The sequence below is a fragment of the Gopherus evgoodei genome, chromosome 2, assembly GCF_007399415.2.
Source record: "Gopherus evgoodei ecotype Sinaloan lineage chromosome 2, rGopEvg1_v1.p, whole genome shotgun sequence".
In the NCBI taxonomy this organism is placed as follows: Eukaryota; Metazoa; Chordata; order Testudines; family Testudinidae; genus Gopherus; species Gopherus evgoodei.
Window position 1 is genome coordinate 32,289,177 of NC_044323.1, and position 19,108 is coordinate 32,308,284.

General features: G+C 43.8%; 1 protein-coding gene across 1 annotated transcript in view; it reads left to right on the forward strand.

Annotated features, from left to right (window-relative positions):
- Positions 1 to 19,108, forward strand: part of ARMC4 (armadillo repeat containing 4) — a 160,183-nt gene that overhangs the window by 30,442 nt on the left and 110,633 nt on the right. The window contains 3 exon segments of the mRNA XM_030550281.1: positions 9,264 to 9,481; positions 14,144 to 14,266; positions 14,488 to 14,632. Coding sequence (XP_030406141.1) covers positions 9,264 to 9,481; positions 14,144 to 14,266; positions 14,488 to 14,632 — 486 coding nt within the window.

Below are 19,108 nucleotides of genomic sequence, written 5' to 3' on the forward strand. Positions count from 1 at the left end.
TTTTTTGCTGGGCAGAGAAGGAGCAGAAAACCAAGGACCGCTAGCGATGCGCACTTATAGTGTGACTGAGCAAAAGCAAAGAGAGACAGATTGAGTGCTGGCTGGAAAAAAAGGTTTGGAATATTGAGCAATGAAACTGTCCTGTTTGATTCCTACTGTCCTACAGGGAAACAGGACTTTGTGTACATTCTTTGTAAATGAATAGGCTTTCACAAAAAATCCCAATAACTTTCATTTTCTCCTCCTAACAGAAAGACCCTCCAAGACCCTGAATATTGGCTCACAAGGCAACAATACAGTATATATTTCCCCTACATGGAAGAGCTAAATTATTTATCATAAAAATGTGATTAGCTGGAAGAAAATTCTTAATGTTCATTCTCATGTTTATGGGACTCCATTTTATTTGGTGAAATGAGCAAATAATTAAGAGCCAAATTTTCAAGAGTAGACACAGCTTTTGAGTTACTTCATCTTTGTGTGTCCAACTTTGATCCACCTTGGGCCTGATTTTCAGAGGTGCTGAGCTCAGGTTTACTTTAACTGGAATAGCACATTTTTGAAAGTCAGACCTAAGGTATTTCAAGTTGGGCACATAAAACCAGGGCTAGTTTTGATAATTTTGGTATTAACCTTTAATATTTTGTTCTGTCTAAAAATAATACAGTTTTAATAATACATTGTTTTAAAATCCATTCTACATCTTTGCTTAGACAAAAATAATTCTTCATAACTATATATAAATCTGAATTTACAGGTCATAAGTATTGTGATGTACGAACATTTTTAGTCACGATTACTGCAGTAACAGGGTTTTAAAAAGAACATAAGAACAGCTGTACTGGGTCAGACCAAAGGTCCATCTAGTGCAGTATCCTGTCTACCGACAGTGGCCAATGCCAGGTGCCCCAGAGGGAGTGAACCCAACAGGCATGATCAAGTGATCTCTCTCCTGCCATCCATCTCCACCCTGTGACAAACAGAGGCTGGGGACACCCTTCCTTACCCATCTTGGCTAATATCCATTAATGGACTTAACCTCCATGAATTTATGCAGTTCTCTTTTAAACGCTGTTATAGTCCTAGCCTTCACAACCTCCTCAGGCAAGGAGTTCCACAAGTTGACTGTGTGCTGTGTGAAGAACTTCCTTTTATTTGTTTTAAAACTGCTGCCAAAAGGTTTGACTTCACTAAACTAACTGCCTCTGCTTTAGAACTCTTGAAGGTAGAATTAATATAGAATTTAAAAATACAATAAGTGTTTCTATAAGTATGGCAAAAAGTCCCCATAGATGTATATTTTTTAAAATATACAGATTTTGAATTCATTATAAATTTTGTGTATAAAATATTAAATATACTATTATTTCTGCCGATCTGGAATGAATGGGTATTCCCTTCCTCATAGCAAACTGCTAGGTAGCAACAACTAACAAAAAAGCTCCGAAGATGTTGGTGTCTCTTGATAGCTGCTGCATTTCTCACTGTCTAAATGTAATTAAGTTGCAGCTCAGTTGTTATGATTGTTTCTCTGAGATAAAATAAATGGTTCTTTAGAGGAAACGATAGTTCTTCAAGTGATTGCACATATGCATTTCAATGGGGGGGTGCACCGCATGTATGATCGTCAGGGGATTTTTCCCCTAGCAGTATCCTTTGGGTCGGATGTGGAGCCCCACACAGTGGCGCCTTCATAGTGGTGTGTATAGGTCCCTGCAGACCTGCCACCTGCTCAGTTCCTCCTTACTGCTGGTGACAGACGTTGGAGAAACTTGGTCTCTTGCATTCGCAAGTGGCTACCTAGTGGTTCCCTTTTTTCTTATTTTTAAGTAGTTTAATTGAGTTGTAGTAACAGTAGTTAGTTAAGTTTCTTTGCTCTCCCCCCCACCAGTTTTCCCCAGGCACCGTGGCATGCCTCGGTCGCAGGGGTTTAGGTTTTGCACATCTCTTGCACTCCTTATGTCCAGAGGTGATCTGCACGCTGCTTGTCTTAAGTGCCTAGGAGAAGGTCATCAGACAAACAAATGCTCAGGTTGCAGGAGCTTTAGACCCAGGACTAAAAGAGAGCAGGATTGTCATTTAAAAGTTCTCCTGATGGAGTCAGCCCTCCACCAGTACTGGAAATGGCATTGGCATCATCAGTGTGCTGCGCCCCAGCCTCTGTGGGAGACCTGGCACCGAGAAAGGACTCCTCCAAGGAGCATCAGCATTACTACGTGGCTTGTAAAGCCAGCTGTAGTGGGCGGCACCGCTCAAAGTCCCTTGCATAAGAAAAAGAAGGCAAACAGGGGTCATTCCCCCATCAAGAAGCTGCAAGGGAATTCCAGCGGGGTGCGTCCTGCAGCAGGACACTCACAGCCTGGCCTTCAAGACCCAGCAATATTGACTTCGGCCGCAGCCGGAGGTCCCTCGAGTCCGGTGCCAGTGGACTCCATGACTTGAGGGGAACTGGAGGAAGATCTCAATGTCCCCTCCACACCGGATACTACGAGGCAGCGCGGGACCTTATTGCCATGATGGCACAGTCCCCGGCCCCAAAGATGAGAGCACCAGCACTGCTCCAGATGTTGGCCCAAGTTCAGGAACCACCAGCGGCATCAACGACGGCACCATCTGCGGCATCTATGACAGAGCCACATATGGCACCATCTCTGGCACTCTTCATAGCACCAATGGCGGCACTGCCTCCTGTTCCCCATTGAGGCAAGCCCACGATGTTACAGTGCCACTCCCCATCACCTCAGTACCCCTCCCCAGCACCATTGGGCTCCGCGCCCTCCCCCCCACATGATGGGGCTCAGAGTACTTGTCTGAGTCAGAGGTTGAATATTCTGTCTACCGATGCAGCCGGTACTGCTCGTGATCCCAGCACCAGTGCCAGCACCGGAGGGTCATGAACTCATTGGCACTGGCAGTATTCTTGTCACTCCAGTGGCAGGGCACAGTACAATAGCCCTTTTGGACTCCTTGGGCCTATCATCAGACTCAGGGTCAGGGCTCCAGGGCCGCATTGGTGGTATCCACACCCTGTGCTTCCCCCTCAGTAACATTGGTGTCACACCACACCCCCAGGGCTCTGGAGAACCCCACATGGGGACAAGGATTCTGGGCCTTCACACTTGGGCACAGCATCCGAGCCAGTTCCACCAGTGGTACTGGAGCCATCTCCAGTCATGGGGGGACCGGTGCACCCAACGCAGCCTTTAAGGAGCTGGAAGTTCAGGAATGCCTGGTCCTATGGGCCGCCTCCTCCTCCTCACCAGACAAGGCAGTGGCAGGCACCCCCAACCACCCTACCAGCGATGGATAGCATGGGACTCCAGGACCTTCTTAGGAGGGTGGCCCTAAACCTAAATTTCCAGGCAGAAGAGGTCACAGAGGAGTTGGACCCAACAGTGGACATCCATGCCCCAGAGGGTCAATCTAAGGTGGCCTTGCCCCAATAAGAACTATCCAAACAGTAGTAGGGTGCTCTGGCAGACCCCGGCCTTGATACCACCCACCACTAAAGGGGTGGAGAGATGGTATTTTGTGTTGGAAAAAGTGTATGAACACCTTTTCACCCCGCCCCAACTGGAGACTCTAGTGGTCGACACGGCTTATCATAAGGAGCAGCAGGGGCAGCCTGGTCCCGCTCCAAAGTCATGGGACACTAAGAAGCTGGACCTTTTTGGCCGGAAGGTCTACTCGACCGGGGGTTCCAGCTTCAAGTTGCCAACCAGCAAGCGGTACTCAGCCACTATGCTTTCAATTCCTGGAATGCATTAGCAAAGTTTCAGGAGTTGCTTCTGACTGACTCACGCAAGGAATTTAATGCACTTCTAGAGGAGGGCAGGGTGGTCTCAAGAACCTTCCCTCCAGACTGCATTAGATGCGGCAGACTTGACCGCTCAGACTACGGCTACCTCCATTACAGTGAGATGCAGCACATGGCTGCAGGTGTCAGGTATACCACCGGAGGTCCAGAACACTATCCAGGACCAGCCCTTTGACTGTGTGGGCTTGTTTGCCCAAAATACAGAATCTCGCTTGCATAGTCCTAAGGACTGGTGGGAAACTCCAAAGTCTCTGGGGATCCACACTTCTGCACCCCAAAGACTCACCCTCAGCCCCTGTCCGCTTCTATGCCAGGCATCCAAGGTGAGACTCATCCAGGAGACGAGGCAGGAATAATAGGAGGCACCCATCACAGTCCTCCTCAGACCAAGGCCAGGCTCTTTGAAACAGCCCCCTGGCCCAAAGCCAAACTTTTGAAGATGTGCCCGAGGATGGAGCACCAGTACCGAGCTCAGATCCTTACCCCTTCTTTGTGAATCAACTGTCCCACTTCTACCATTCTTGATCTCAGATCACATGAGATGGCTGCGTTCTGAGCATGGCGGACATGGGATATTCTATCCATTTCTGTTCCCTCCTACCCCCACGTCCCCCTCCCTCTTCAGGAACTCTTCTCACAAACAACTCCTTCTCCAGGAGGTGTAATCTCTCCTCACTCTAGGGGCAATAGAGGAGGTTCCTCAGGAGTTCAGGGCAAGGGGTTCTACTCCTGCTATTTCCTCATCCCCAAGGCCAAGGGTGGACTCCGCCTTCTCCTGGATCTGCAAGACCTCAATACATTCAGAAAGAAAGTGAAATTTCACATGCTTTCCCTGGCCTCCATCATTCCTTCCCTGGATCTAGGGGACTGGTACACTGCCCTCGACTTGAAAGATGCATACTTTCATATCTCCATTATCCCAGCCCATAGACAATTTCTTCGCTTTGTGGTCAGTGGCCAGCACTACCAGTTAAGGGTGCTCCCATTTGTGCTTTTGGCAGCCCCTTGGGTATTCATGACGTGGCAGCCTTCCTCCGACCAAAGTCAGGTGCAAGTTTTCCCATACCTGGAAATCAAGGCCAAATCACAAGCACAAGCAACGGAGCATGTGTCTCTGGCTTGGGCCACCTTCCTCAGGCTAGACCTCATATTGAACATGCCCAAATCCACACTAGCCCTGATGCAGAGAACAGAATTCATGGGAGCTCTCTTGGAGTCCATGCACGCCAGGGCTTTCCTGCCCGAGCTGCGCTTCCAAGCACTCAGGGACATAATTGAGAACCTTTGCCGGTCACCACAACGATGGCCAGAAATTCATGAAACTTCTGGGGCATATGGCGGCTTGCATAGACATGATCCAGTACCCCAGATTGTGCCTTCATCCCCTCCAGGCATTGTTGGCACAGGTGCACAGGCCCAGCAGGGACCCACTGGACAGAATAGTTACCCTCCCGCCTCATGTTCTTGATTCTCTCTGCTGGTGGCTACAGCCGCAAGTGGTCTATGTGGGAGTACGCTTTGCCAAACCCCAACCTACGCTATTACTGGTCATGGATACCTTGGCACTCAGTTGGGGAGCGCACCTGGGCAATATCAGAACCCAAGGCCTATGGTTCCATGCAGAACTATCACTGCACATCAATGTAAGGGAGCCGAGAGCAGTTTGTCTGGCATGCCAAGTGTTCCAGACACACCTTCAGGGCACATGTGTGTCAGTGCTGATGGACAACACTACAGCGATGTTCTATATAAACAAACAGGGTAGTGCTCACTCCTCTCCCCTGTTGAAGGAAGCCCTCAGGCGGTGAGACTTTTGCATTACCCACTCAATACACCTAGAGGCATACCTTCAGGGAGGACAAAATGAGCTAACCAATTGCCTCAGCCGCTCGTTTCATGGTCACAAATGGTCCCTCAGGGCGGACATTGCGCTTTCGATTTTCCAGAGGTGGAGCTTTTCCCTAGTTGTGATGTGGAGCAACAGGAAGTGCCAGCGGTTCTGCTCCTTTCTTACCTACAGCCCAGGCTCTGTCGCAGACACCTTTCATCTTTCATGGATGAATCATCTACTGTACGCATTCCCACCCTTCCCTCTCATACACAAAGTCCTCCTGAAGGCTTGCCGGGACAGGGCTTCCTTGATCCTCATAGTGCCAGCATGGCCCCACCAGTATTGGTTCACCATGCTGTTGAACCTTTCAGTGGACAGACCAGTAGCCCTTCCTGTGTGCCTGGCCCTCATCACACAAGACCATGGCTGTCTACAACACCCCAACCTGGAGTCTCTCTTCCTCTTGGCGTGGAAACTCCATGATTGAACTTGCTAGAGCTTCAGTGTTCTGACTCAGTTTAGGGAAGTTCTGCTGGGAAGTAGGAAGCCCTCCACTCGTGCCACATACCTGGCAAAGTGGAAGCGGTTTTCCATCTGGTCTCTGCAGATGAGCAGGCCTCCACATCAATCATCAATTCCCCTTGTTTTGGAATACCTACTGTACCTCAAGCAGTAGGGGTTGTCAATATCTCTCAAGGTACACCTGGCTGCCATTTCAGCCTTCCAACCGGGGTCAGAGGGTAGGTCAGTCTTCAGGAATCTCATGGTGGGCCACTTTATCCCAAGGTGCAGCAGCCCATTTCACAGTGGGACCTCAACCTGGTCTTGTCCATGCTCGTGAGGCCCCCTTTCAAGCCCATGGCAACCTGCCCTCTGTCCTACCTTTCCTGGAAGGTGACCTTTCTGGTGGCTGTAACCTCAGCCAGAAGGGTTTCTGAGCTCAGAAGGCTGACTTCCAAGCCCCCCTGTATGGTCTTTTATAAAGACAAGGTGCAGCTATGCCCTCACCCTGCGTTTCTACCAAAGATAGTGTCCTAGTTTCATGTGAACCAGGACATATTTTTACCTGTGTTCTTCCCTAAGCCACATGCCAGTAACAGAGAGTGAATGCTCCATTCCTGGGATGTCAGGCATGCCCTAGCCTTCTACATCGAGTGCACTAAGCATTTAATAAGTCACCACAGCTTTTTATTGCAATCGCAGAGAGAATGAATGGGCTTCCCATTTCATCCCAGCGCATTTCATCATGGATCACGTCCTGCATCAGAACATGCTACGACCTAGCTAAGATTCCAGCCCCTCCGCTGACAGAGCACTCCACAAGAGCGCAGACTTCATACGCAGCATTCCTTGTGCAGGTCGCTCTTCAGGACATATACAAGGCAGCAACGTGGTCTTCCATCCACATCTTCACATTGCACTATGCCATCACCGAATAGGCAAGAGATGATACAGTCTTTGGCAGGGCAGTCTTGCATTCAGCAATCAGGTGAACTCCAACCCCTCCTCCAGGGAAACTGCTTGGGAATCACTTATTGGAATGCACATGAGCAATCACTCAAAGAAAAAAAATGGTTACCTACCTCTCGTAACTGTTGTTCTTCGAGATGTGTTGCTTATGTCCATTCCAAATCCCACCCGCCTCACCTCTGTCAGAGTATTCCAGCAAGAAGGCACTGAGCAGGTGGTGGGTCGGCAGGGACCTATATACACCGCTATGAAGGCGCCACTTCAGAGGGCTCTACCGCCGACCCGATGGGTACTGCTAGGGGAAAAACCTTCCAACAATCGTGCATGCAGCACACACACAGAGCTATTGGAAAAACAACAGTTACAAGAGCTAGGTAACCAGTTTTTTGATGCATTTTCAATGGTGAGGAATAGCTTCAAAGAGTTCATTACTTTACATATATTACAAAGCTAATCAGCTTTTGTATTGTCTTATTGGCCTTTTCTAGAATAACATTTAAAGGTGTGATGTTAGTCACTGTTAGAGATGTTAGCACAGGATAGCTGTAAGAAGAGTACTGCCTTTAACATGTGCTAAAATGGTTAAGTTATGGCCGAACTAGGATTCCCCCCAGGCTTCAACTTGACCATTTTAGCATGTGTTAAAGGCAATTTACCTTGTCTAGATTACACTTTTAAAGTGTGTTAGTTAACATGAGTTAGCTAAGTGTTAGACCAGAGGTCGGCAACCTTTCAGAAGTGGTGTGCTGAATCTTCATTTATTCACTCTAATTTAAAGCTTTGCGTGCCAGTAATACATTTTAAAGTTTTTAGAAGGTCTCTTTCTATAAGTCTATAATATATAACTAAACTATCATTGTATATAAAGTAAATAAGGCTTTTGAAATGTTTAAGAAGCTTCATTTAAAATTAAATTAAAATGCAGAACCCCCCGGACTGGTGTCCAGGACCCGGGCAGCGTGAGTGCCACTGAAAATCAGCTCGCATGCCGTCTTCGGTACCTGTGCCATAGGTTGCCTACCCCTGTGTTAGGCATTTGGGTCAGCATGCATGGGACAGTATGTTCCCATCACAGACTAGTAGGAGGCAGGCCACACTTTGACAGTCTCTTTAAAACTGCCTTGGACCAGGTACATAAAAGAATGTCACTGCTTGGATACATGCTAGTGACAGCTGGAATAATAATAATAATAATGAACAATCATAAGGTATCTTTCCTGTCAAAGCTGAATAGTCCAGTAGGAAATAGGAGTTGACAAGAGGCAGTAGGTGTTCTGTTGTCAATGCTTTGAAAAATCCTGGTACTAGGCAGAGCCAGTCGTTGGTTTTGTAAGGAGCATTCAGCTCCCTACATGAGATTGTAACAACAACTCCCTTCAAAGACAAAACAGAAAAAAATATAAAGAGAAAATATTTACATTAATTTTACTTTTAAAAAATTAGCATACAAACTTGAAACTAATCAGCACATTAATTAACTTATTTTTAACATTCATTTTTTGGGGAGGGTGGCATATCTTACAATGGCAACAAACACTCCACACCATGTGATAGAGTTGGATGAATACTTTGGGTTTACTGGAGATATGAGCCAGTGCTTCAAGCCTCACTGTCCAAGTAGGGAACATGTTAATCAGCACTCATTCACAGAGTGGATTACTTCATTGCTAATTAAAGATTAAAAACTAAGGACCTGATCCTACAAACGCTTTACTCATGAAAATAGCCCTTATACAAGTAGTCCATTGAAAGCAGAGTGAGAGAGTTTGCAGGATTGGACCATTAAAAGTGGTTTCAAATTGGATTCTGTAGCACTGCTGGTGTTGCAGATTAGCAGTGGGACAAAATGGACCTTTAGCGTAAGTTCAAAAATTTCCAAATTTAGCTAATGACTTTGTTTTTAAATACATTTCAGTTTGTATATGGTGGCAAATGTTTTCACCCTAAGAATTTTCAAATTAATATGGATACTGCATTCGTTGAAAGGCAATTTAAATGTACACAATGGAATGCATTCAAAGTTCTGCATATGCCATGTATAATTGTTAAAGTAATGTATCCTGGGATTTCTTCTTCTAACTTATTTTAATGTGTATTATTCATGTGGCAATACGATTGACAGACCATTTCTCCATTTTTTTATAGGATTATACATTTTTTGAAGAACCAACGTATGAAAAGCATTATCGCCATATGGAAATAGTTGACGCTGAGGATGTAGGCCAAGCCCAAAAGTTTTACGATTATTCAGAAAAGAATGTGTTTGAGAAGACGAAGAGTCCTCTTGTAAAAAGCAAACCCATTGACAAGAAATTAGAACCATCTCTGAAGTGGAAGAACGTTGGGCTTCCTGCTTCCCAGGAGTATGTAGTTATTTGAAAAACTGAGTTTATAGCAGACTTTGCTAATTCAGACTAATGATTTGGAAACACAGTGTATGTCTGTGATTTTCTTTTTAATTGAAAATAAATTAAACAAATACAAAATAAAATTCAGGGGCCTGCTCCTATAAAACATTTTAAGGGAAGATTGCTCACTTGTAATCCAGTTTCTTATAGTCTTCTTCTGCCATCCTACCTGACAACAGCCTGGAATGTCATCATGATGGCGCTCCACCTGTCAGGAAGGAGACAGCAAGATCTTGCAGTTATCTGCAGTACTTAAGCCTCAGTTCAACCATTTTCCTCAATTAAAAGTTTCTAAGGCATGAAGGAATAGACAACCTATTCCAAGCAACACTTTCTGAGGAGAGAAGAGGACTGTAATAAACAAGACTGTCAGTAAGTAATTTTCCCTTGTCATATAACACACTTCTCCTAATCTATATGGCAATAATCTTGGCTGACAGTGGACATAGCAAGCAGTCGAAAACCCAGAAGAGAGTTTACTTACAGTACAGATGGATCTTCTTTTTTGAAATCGGGATCTGCCACAGACATCAAGTACAAGTGATAGTGGAGGATGACTGTCTGAGGGGAGGCCTAGGACAAAGTGGTCATCTTGCAGAAAGAGGAAATAGATGCCTCATCCTTTCAAACCCCAGAGTTGACATGCTGTAGGAAGAAGCACATTTGACATATCTTGGATGCAACCCATGGGCATGGGCATGACTGATAAGATGAGGCTTCAGCGGTACAGGACATACCCTCCTGCACAGCCCCAGGTATAGGTCATTTTAGTCAGAGCCCAGGTATAGGTCATTTTAATGGGAGAGGGTCTAATTGCTCTCCTAGGTACAAATCGTGAGTGTCTCTTCTGTAGAGAGTGTAAATTTATGATTAGCCAAAGGGGCTGCACCAGCAGGATCTGGGAGTCCTCCTGAAGTCTTGGAACACCAGAACAAGAGGATCCTAGATGAGAGGGCCAGAGCAGGCCCTTGTGGAGATCACAGGTATGCTCAGACCTGCCAACAATTGTGTTGTAATGAGGAAAGAGAGAATCATATTAAAAAATAAAACCCATTGCAGGTGAGGGAGATAGTCAGAAATGAAATCCAAATTTCCCATAATTGATGTGGACATGTCTGGATGGGAGCCCCCAGATTTGAGGCTTACCTGGTCCACAGTCCTTGTAGCCTGGTAAAATTGCTGTTCTGGGAATATCTGAAACAGCTGAACAACACAGTGAGGAGAAGCTTGTCTGAAGGTCCCTATAAAGTCAATCAATACAGCGGATAACAAGTGAGTGTCAAAGCAGGTACCAAGTGGTTGTGAAAGTCAGCAAGAGTACAGCTCCTCTGAAAGGAGAAGGCATTATTAGCTGGTTAGTCAGTGACAGAACCCCTGGAAGTGGAGTTGAGTTGTTTCTGGAGCTCAGGATGCTGGGACTATGAAAAGTAGAAGAGGAGTGGTGTCCCTATTTGCTTCTCTTCTCTCTTTATGAACTCTTTATTCTTTTTTCCCCCTCTTCTGTCTCTTTCATTCTTCTTTCAGTCTTTTTCTTCTTCTACAAGGAAAGAAGAAAGGAAAAGGGCTAGTGGAACAGGAAGAAGAGGTAATTAGTGTTCCATGGTTCCAGCAGTCAGGAAGCAAACCAGTGAAAGAAAGTGGCTGGAGGAGGACATACATACAGCAACTAACAAATCTTGCTTTCTGCATCCTGATTGGCTGAGCTGTAATGCTGAAAGTCAAGGCTTTTTCTAGTTAGGATCGGACAAGAACAACATAAACAATTAATTTAACGGCTGTTTAGTTTTAATTATTTATTCTGATGCTGCATAGTATGAGACTGATCCTGTAAAGAGGTCCACATTGGCAGACCCTAGCAATCTTTCAGGTACCTTTGCAGGATAGAGGCCTATATTCGTGTATATACATTTACTATATTATATTTTGTGTAACTACTGAAGTCTTAATAATATGAGACTTCACTACAGCCCTCTGCTATTAAGGAGTTTTAAAAGACCTAGCTGAGGAGCTCACTACACCATTAATGTTGCTTTTCAATAAGTTTTGGAATGCTGGAAAAGTTAACGAAGACTGTAAGAAAGCTGATGGGCCAATATTTTTAAATATTTATGGGCCTGTCAATCTGATATGGATCCTGGGCAAGAAAATGGACCAGCTGATATACAATTCAATAAATAAAGAATTAAAGGAGGATAATACAATTAATACCAATATACATGGGTTTATGGAAAATAGAACTAACTCAAGTTTGGTTGATAAAGATAGAATCATAGAATATCAGGGTTGGAAGGGACCTCAGGAGGTCATCTAGTCCAACCCTCTGCTCAAAGCAAGACCAATTCCCAACTAAATCATCCCAGCTGGAGCTTTGTCAAGCCTGACCTTAAAAACCTCTAAGGAAAGAGATTCCACCACCTCCCTAGGTAACCCATTCCAGTACTAATAGTGTTGCTGTAATGTACTTAAACTTCTGAAAGGCATTTGACTTGGTACTACACAATATTTTGATTAAAAACCAAGAACAATATACAATTAATAGGGTACACATTGACTGAATCAGAAGATGACTAACTAATAGGGCTCAATGTAACTGTAAATGGGGAATCATCACTGAGAGTGTATGTTTCTAGTGTGGTTCCACAGGGATCTGCTATTGGGGCCCTATGCTATTTAATATTTTTATCAAAGACTTGGAAGAAAACATAAAACCATGATTGATAAAATTTGCAGATCACACAAAAATTGGGTAAATAATGAAGAGAATAGTTCACTGCTATAGACTGATCTGGATGGCTTTGGAAATTGAGCGCAAGTAAACAATATGCCTTTAATATGGCTAAATGTAAATATATATATCTATGAATGAACAACATAGTCCATACTAATAGGATGTGAGGAGTCTATCCTGGGAAGCAGTGACTAAAAAAGATTTGGGAGTCATGGCTGATAATCAGCTACACATGAGCTCCCAGTGCTACTCTGTGCCAAGAGGGCCAATGTGATCCTGGGATGCATAAAGAGGGGTATGTCAAGTAGGAGTAGCGAGATTATTTTATCTCTATATTTGGCACTAGTGCGACTATTGATGGAACATCATGTGCAGTTTTGGTGCCCACAATTAAAGAAGTATGTTGATAAATTGGAGAGGGTTCAGAGAAGAGCCATGGAAATAATTATAAGATTAGAAAACATGCCCTATAGTGATGGACTCAAAGAGCTCAATCTATTTAGTTTAACAAAGAGAAGGTTAATAGGTGACTTGATTACAGCCTGTAAGTGCCTATATGGGGAACAAATATTTGATCATGAGTTCTTTAGTGTAGCGGAGAAAGGTACAATGTGATCCAATGGCTGGAAGTTGAAGCTAGACAAATTCAGACTGGAAATAAGGTGTACATTTTTAACAGTGAGGGTAATTAACCTTTGGCACAATTTACCAAGAGTTGTGCTGAATTTTCCATATCTGGCAATTTTTAAATGAAAGTTGGATTTTTTTTAAATGTTCTAGTTGAAATGGAATTATTTTGGGGGAGTTCTGTGGCCTGTGTTATACAGCAGGTCAAATTAGAGTATCAGAATGATCCCTTCTGGCCTTGGAACCTGTGAATCTATAAAAAAGTTTTCAGTGAGATCTCATTAACTTTGTTGAGAAAAAGAATGTTCTGTTTTGTTTGGATTTTGTCTTGATGAGATTATTGAACTACAAATTAGCAAACCTAGAAGGCTTCCACCCTCTTCTCATTCAGGTCTTGCTAAAGGACAACTTCTGTTGCAGTGCCTACCTGCTGATTTGCATTGATGATTTATGTATCTCATAAATGAAAAAAAAGTGGTTTTAGAATTTTATTTGGCCAATTAAAACATTGACCATTTTTCTTATGTTGTAGCCATAATTTTCAACTCTGGGTGCCTGAATTTAGGCACCTAAATCTTGATTTGCATACTTAAATGTAAGTTGCCTGATTTTGTGGAAGTGCTGTGCACCCACAAATTCTGTCTGAATCAATGAGAACTGGAGGTTCACTGTACTTTGAAAATCAGGCCATTTTATTTAGATGCCTAAATTTGGATTTAGAAGCCTAACTTTAGGGAACCAGGTTTGAAAATGTTGACCCATACCTCCTTCCCTACTGATTGTTTGTTTTCAGTAGATCCGAGTATATACTTGCTGATTCCTTGCACAAGGCTCAGTCCTTGCCCCACAAAAGTTTACTTCATAAAAAAAACAGAAAAAAAGACGATCAGTGAAGTTGTACTGTATCTTGTTTAGACACTCTTGGTATTCTCCGAATCCTCAAAAATTTGTCTGAACAGAAATTTAGGCACCTAAATAAAATCTTTACATTTCAAATCCAATAACTTCTGCTGCTAATTTTTATAATGCTCTCTTGCTATTTAATCCCACTGAAAATGTACCGTGGGGGAAAAAAATGCTCTAAGTATCAGACTGTGCAGCAGAGCTGATCAATTTAAACAGTGTAACTTCTTAATGAAGATCATTACACAAATTAATTTACACACATTTGTATACTGATATTGTTGTGCAGATATTGAAGAACAGATACAATATTTATAGAACTGTAAAATAAGATGTTTAACAAAAACAAATATTTTCAGTGACAAAGCTGCAAACAAAGTTATCCCAGAAGAAAAAGAGAACAGACCTATTGTTCCGGAAAGCAAGAAAAAAACCAATATCCTTCCCCCTGGACCTATTAAAGGACAATCAGTTTCAAAACGGTATAGCGTATTCATTTTTCTCCCTTTAATTCCATTCTTGTATTATCTTTTAGTACATACAGTAATTGTAATCTCGTTCAATAGCTGGTAAATCGAATTATGAATTTTTTTTCTAATGAAGTTTTAAATGAGAAAAATCTTGTCCAATTTGTTATACCTGTGTCTGTTTACATTAATCAATAACTACTTAAAAGTAAGTGAATTTGTCTTTTTGTTACTAGTAAAGTGTCAGAAAAATCTGATGAAATTAGTGAAAGTTCTTCTGAGAGTGAGGAAGATGAAGAACAGCCTGAACGTCACCAGGAAGGGAACACTGATTTGCCATCTGAATACTGGCAAATTCAGAAACTAGTAAAATACATAAAGGTATGAAAAGAAATGTTAACAGTTCTTTGATTATAAAAATGCTGAAGACTCAGGTGTTGAAATTTAGCTAAATAGCTCATATATTGAGATTCTGAAACTCTGGACGTTCCTGTCACCCTCCTCTTGCTTAGACTTTTTTTTTGCTATTTTTGAAGTATAAGTCCCCGGAATCAGTCCATCTATTTAATTATTTATTTGATGTTATTTAAAACTTAAATGATTTCTTTTTTATGAATTATTGTTTGTTTTTGAATTTTGAGGTGCAGTATTCCAAGACATTTCTTTATGTGGATAACAACTTTCAAGAACTTTTATTAAATTAGAATACTTTGCCGAAAGTCTTTCATCAACTGTTTTTAATGCATTACTGAAGTAACCCTAATGTTGTCTTGTATCATGTCAAATGTTTGTTAGCTGAAAAGAAATTGCCTGACAAATAGGAATCTCCAAAAGCAAAAAAAAAAAAATTGATTGTTATGACTATTTTTGAAAATATATAGTAGCATATACATATTTATAATGCTGTTGATGTATTACATAATAAAAATAACACCATTCCATGGCACTTTTAAGCCAATTATGTGTTTCCCTCAGGGAGAATCCCTTTACAAGTTTATCAAGGAATGTAAATAATATAATTTACTAATAATTGGCATAGGATTATTTTGGTTTTTTTTAATAAAACTATAAATTATACAACTTTGTCCACACTCGAAAATCATCAGACAGAAATCCTAATGGTGCTATCAGTCGTTCAGTTGCCCTGGTGTTAGCAACAGTGATATCACTAATGCAGTGTAATCAAAGCTTCAGCAGTTTCCAGTGTTTTAACCACGATCAGAAAGTTTAACTGACTCCTCTCTGTCTCTTAGCTGGTTACCAATGCATCTTTCACTGACACCTTTTAATTTGTGTATGTAGAATCTACTGTAGATGCTATAGTAATGGATGCATAAAAAATTCCACAGGTGAATACTGCCATTGCCATGGTTCTCTATGTCTTCCCCCACCTCTAGATTGGACATTTATATTGCATGCTATTTGGAGCTATCCTAAAAGACCATCTGGAAGTTTAATGTTGTGCAGAATGTGGCATCTTGCTTGCTCAGTGGTGCAACTGGTGTTGAGCATATTACATTTATCCTTGGCAGAATGCACTTATTTCTATTTGCTTTTAAGTGTAGTTCAGGATGTTAATGTTAATGTCTGGGCTGTGTCTACCTCAACAGACCAACTCTCTTTATGTATCTGCCCTGATGGATGCTGCAATCAGTTTTGCATTTGAACTTTGGGGTAACAGGTCCTTGGCTATGGAATTCATTACTATCATTGGTCTCCCATAAACCCCACCCTTATCTCCACCTGTGAACTCACCTCCATACTGACAATACTGCTATCTTCTTTCCTTGCAGTGTAACTCACAACTCGTCCCTCCTCACAGGGCCCTCATATACATAATACAGCTGCTGCATATTATTCCTATTCTTCTTTGAGTAGGTGTGGCCATGTATTCCCTTTAGGTGTGTGTGTGTGTGTGTGTGTGTGCATGCAGTGCAGCAGAGCCAGAGAATTTTGCCTACCAGTACCCATAAGAGGCAGCGCTCATACCTCGTGCTCACAGTCCCTACCCAGCTATATGAGGCAGCACTGCCTCAACCCCTCTCAGTTCCTTCTTATTTCCTGTGGCTGGAGTCAGAGCCCTTTGTGGTTCCTCACCTCACAATCTCTTTTTCTTAATAACTTTTTCTAGTTGTATATAGTTAATTAGTACCCTTAGTATAGTGTGAGTTAGCTTTAGATTAAGTATTTGCCCTGGTTTAAACGTTGTCCATCGTGTGCGGGAGCGATCCCCAATGACAATCGTCACACACAGGGGTTGCTGTGCTTAGGTGAAGCCCACATCAAGGAGCAATATTCAATTTGCGTATCGTTCACAAAATGGACTGAGGTGGTGAGGGATCGTCATATAAAGCAGTACCTGCTCGAACAGGCCATGCAACCTGCTTTGACATTAAAGCCTATATTGGATTGGTAGTTGCCCTGGGGTTCTGAGAATGTCGCTGTTTTGCACTCTGAAGCTGGTGCCTCTCTGAAGACAGAAGTTGCTCCCCATCACGTGTACTGAGGAAAAGGTCACATAAGACTGTTGCTCCAGGTCTTGTGGGGATTTGTATGCATCCTCTAGAAGGCACACAGGCTGGTATGGTGTGAATGCTGGTGCACAGGATGGAGCAAGTCCCGTCTTCCACTCCCCAGTACTGCGCAAGGAGGTCAGAGACCCTTACCATTGGCTTTGGTTCTGGCCCCAGGCCATCTGTTGAGTCAGGTAATGACAAGGGCGATGCCGGCACCGGTGGTTTCCCTACCAGTGGTGTATCAGATGACAATCGACCTACTCTGCTTTTCAGTCCCTACTTCTCCCTTGATCCAGGACTTTGCCAGTGATGTGGTATTTATAGCCGCAGTGGCTGTGTGGGCTGCTGAACCTGTGGGTCTTTTAGCACCAGACCCCCATATTTCCCTTCCAGAGTTAGTGGAAGTAGGGCTGGTGCTCGGCTTGGCACAAGGGATCTCCTCAGCACCGGAAAGTTCTTTGGCACCCCTGCTGTCGGCGCTGCCAGTGTTACCATGGCAGCACTCACCGCTCTCAGCTTCTGCACCACTGATGACTTCCAGGTTGACGCTGCTTTCAGCAATGGAAATGATGGAGGTGTACTAGGTGCCGGTGGTACTGTTCCCACCATCAGCACCAGTTCCCTCTTCATTCTGGGCTACAGATGAGTCAGACTGGTCGCTCACAACCTCAGGGCTGGCTCCACCTTTATCTCCTAAATCCTGGGACTTTTGTGGTGCATGGGTGCTTCCCTCAGTATTCAGGTGGGGTTCCTGCAGTAGAATACCCATAAATTGTTGAATATCCTGAAGCCATCTGCCCCTAGAGCCTTATAAGTTTCTCTGAAGCACACTAGCTTTGGTACTGCCTACTGCAAAGCACATGGAGAAACACTACTTCATTTTGGTGCAGGGATTTGAGGGTTTTTACTCCATCTGGCTCCAAATTTCCTGGTTGTAACCATAGTGAACAATAGAGCCCAGCAGGGCAGATTTAAGTCCACTCCCAAGAATAAGAACTCTAGATGGATGGACCTGATGGGTAGGAAGATTTACACCTCGTCATCCTTGCAGATTTGCATTGCTAACTAGCAGGCACTGCTGTCCAAATATGACTTTGTGAACTGGATGGCTATGTCTAAGTTTGCAGACCACCTATCCAAAGCATTGAGGGAGGAATTTGGGGCATTTTATCACTGAATGCTGCTTTGTAGTTAAGACTTCATTGCAGTTCATTCTGGATGTCTCGGCTACTTCGGCCAGAGTGATGGCATTAGCAGTGACCATTAGAAGGGCTTCCTGGCTGCAGAATTCGAGCATTGCTCCCGATGTGCAGCAGGCCATAGAGGATTTGCCCTTCGATGACCAAGTGCTTTTTTTGGACACAATGGATGAGACTCTGGACTCCTTCAAGGGGTCTAGAGCTGCCATGTGGTGCTTGGGGAACACACCTTTAATCATAAAATCCTCAGTATGAAATACTATGCCGGGCAGAGCAAACATGAAATACTAAGGGCAGACTAGTTGGTTCACTCCACGATACCTCCCCTTCCCCCGCAATTCTCCACCAAAAATTTCTGTTACCAGTCTTCCTGAGGCGTCAGGTGATCAGGCTGAGGCTGCAGGATCATTGGGGAGGAGATGACGGAGCTCACAAAGTGACTGAGTTTTAAGCTTTATTAATAAAATAACAGCAAAGTGTGCTGGGGGTTCCCCATGTCACTCAGAGGAAGGAAGAAAGTGTTAGTGCCCCAAGCCCTAACACACTTTCATACTCACACATGCACTCGGTGGGGCTGGCCAAGCCTGGGTGTAACATACGAAGAAGGGTGGGAAGAGGTGGACAGGAGTTCTGTCCTATGCACAGGTCGTCCGGGGTCCGCTGTTGATCTCCAATTTGCTTCAACTTTCAGGAGGGTTTTAAGTCCTGGGGTCTTTTGGGGGCGTTTCATTCAGGAACCTCAGTCCCCCATGCTCTTTGTACTAGTCCAAATCGGCTTTCTGTGGCCTCCTCAGTGTTCCCAAAATGCACCGGCTTTGTGAGACTGTTGTTTTTCCCCTCACTGGCCTTCACCGTCTCCCTATTTTTCTGGTATTGGGTAAGATCCAGGTACAGCTGCAGACTTCTTGCTGTATAAAGTTTGTTCGAGTGCAGTGGCCTTGGACTGGAGCCGGCATCTTTTCTTCGGGCTGAGCTGAGTTGTCACGTTAACACGTTCTCTTCTCCCTTTTCCCCCCTTTGGCCTCTCGCAAAGTGCAAAGGAATCTTCCACTCCACACTCACACCTTTAACCCTGCCCAGAATACTTTGCAACGCCTGCAACAGCATTAGCAACATACAGTGCTGATCTGCCTCCCCAGGAG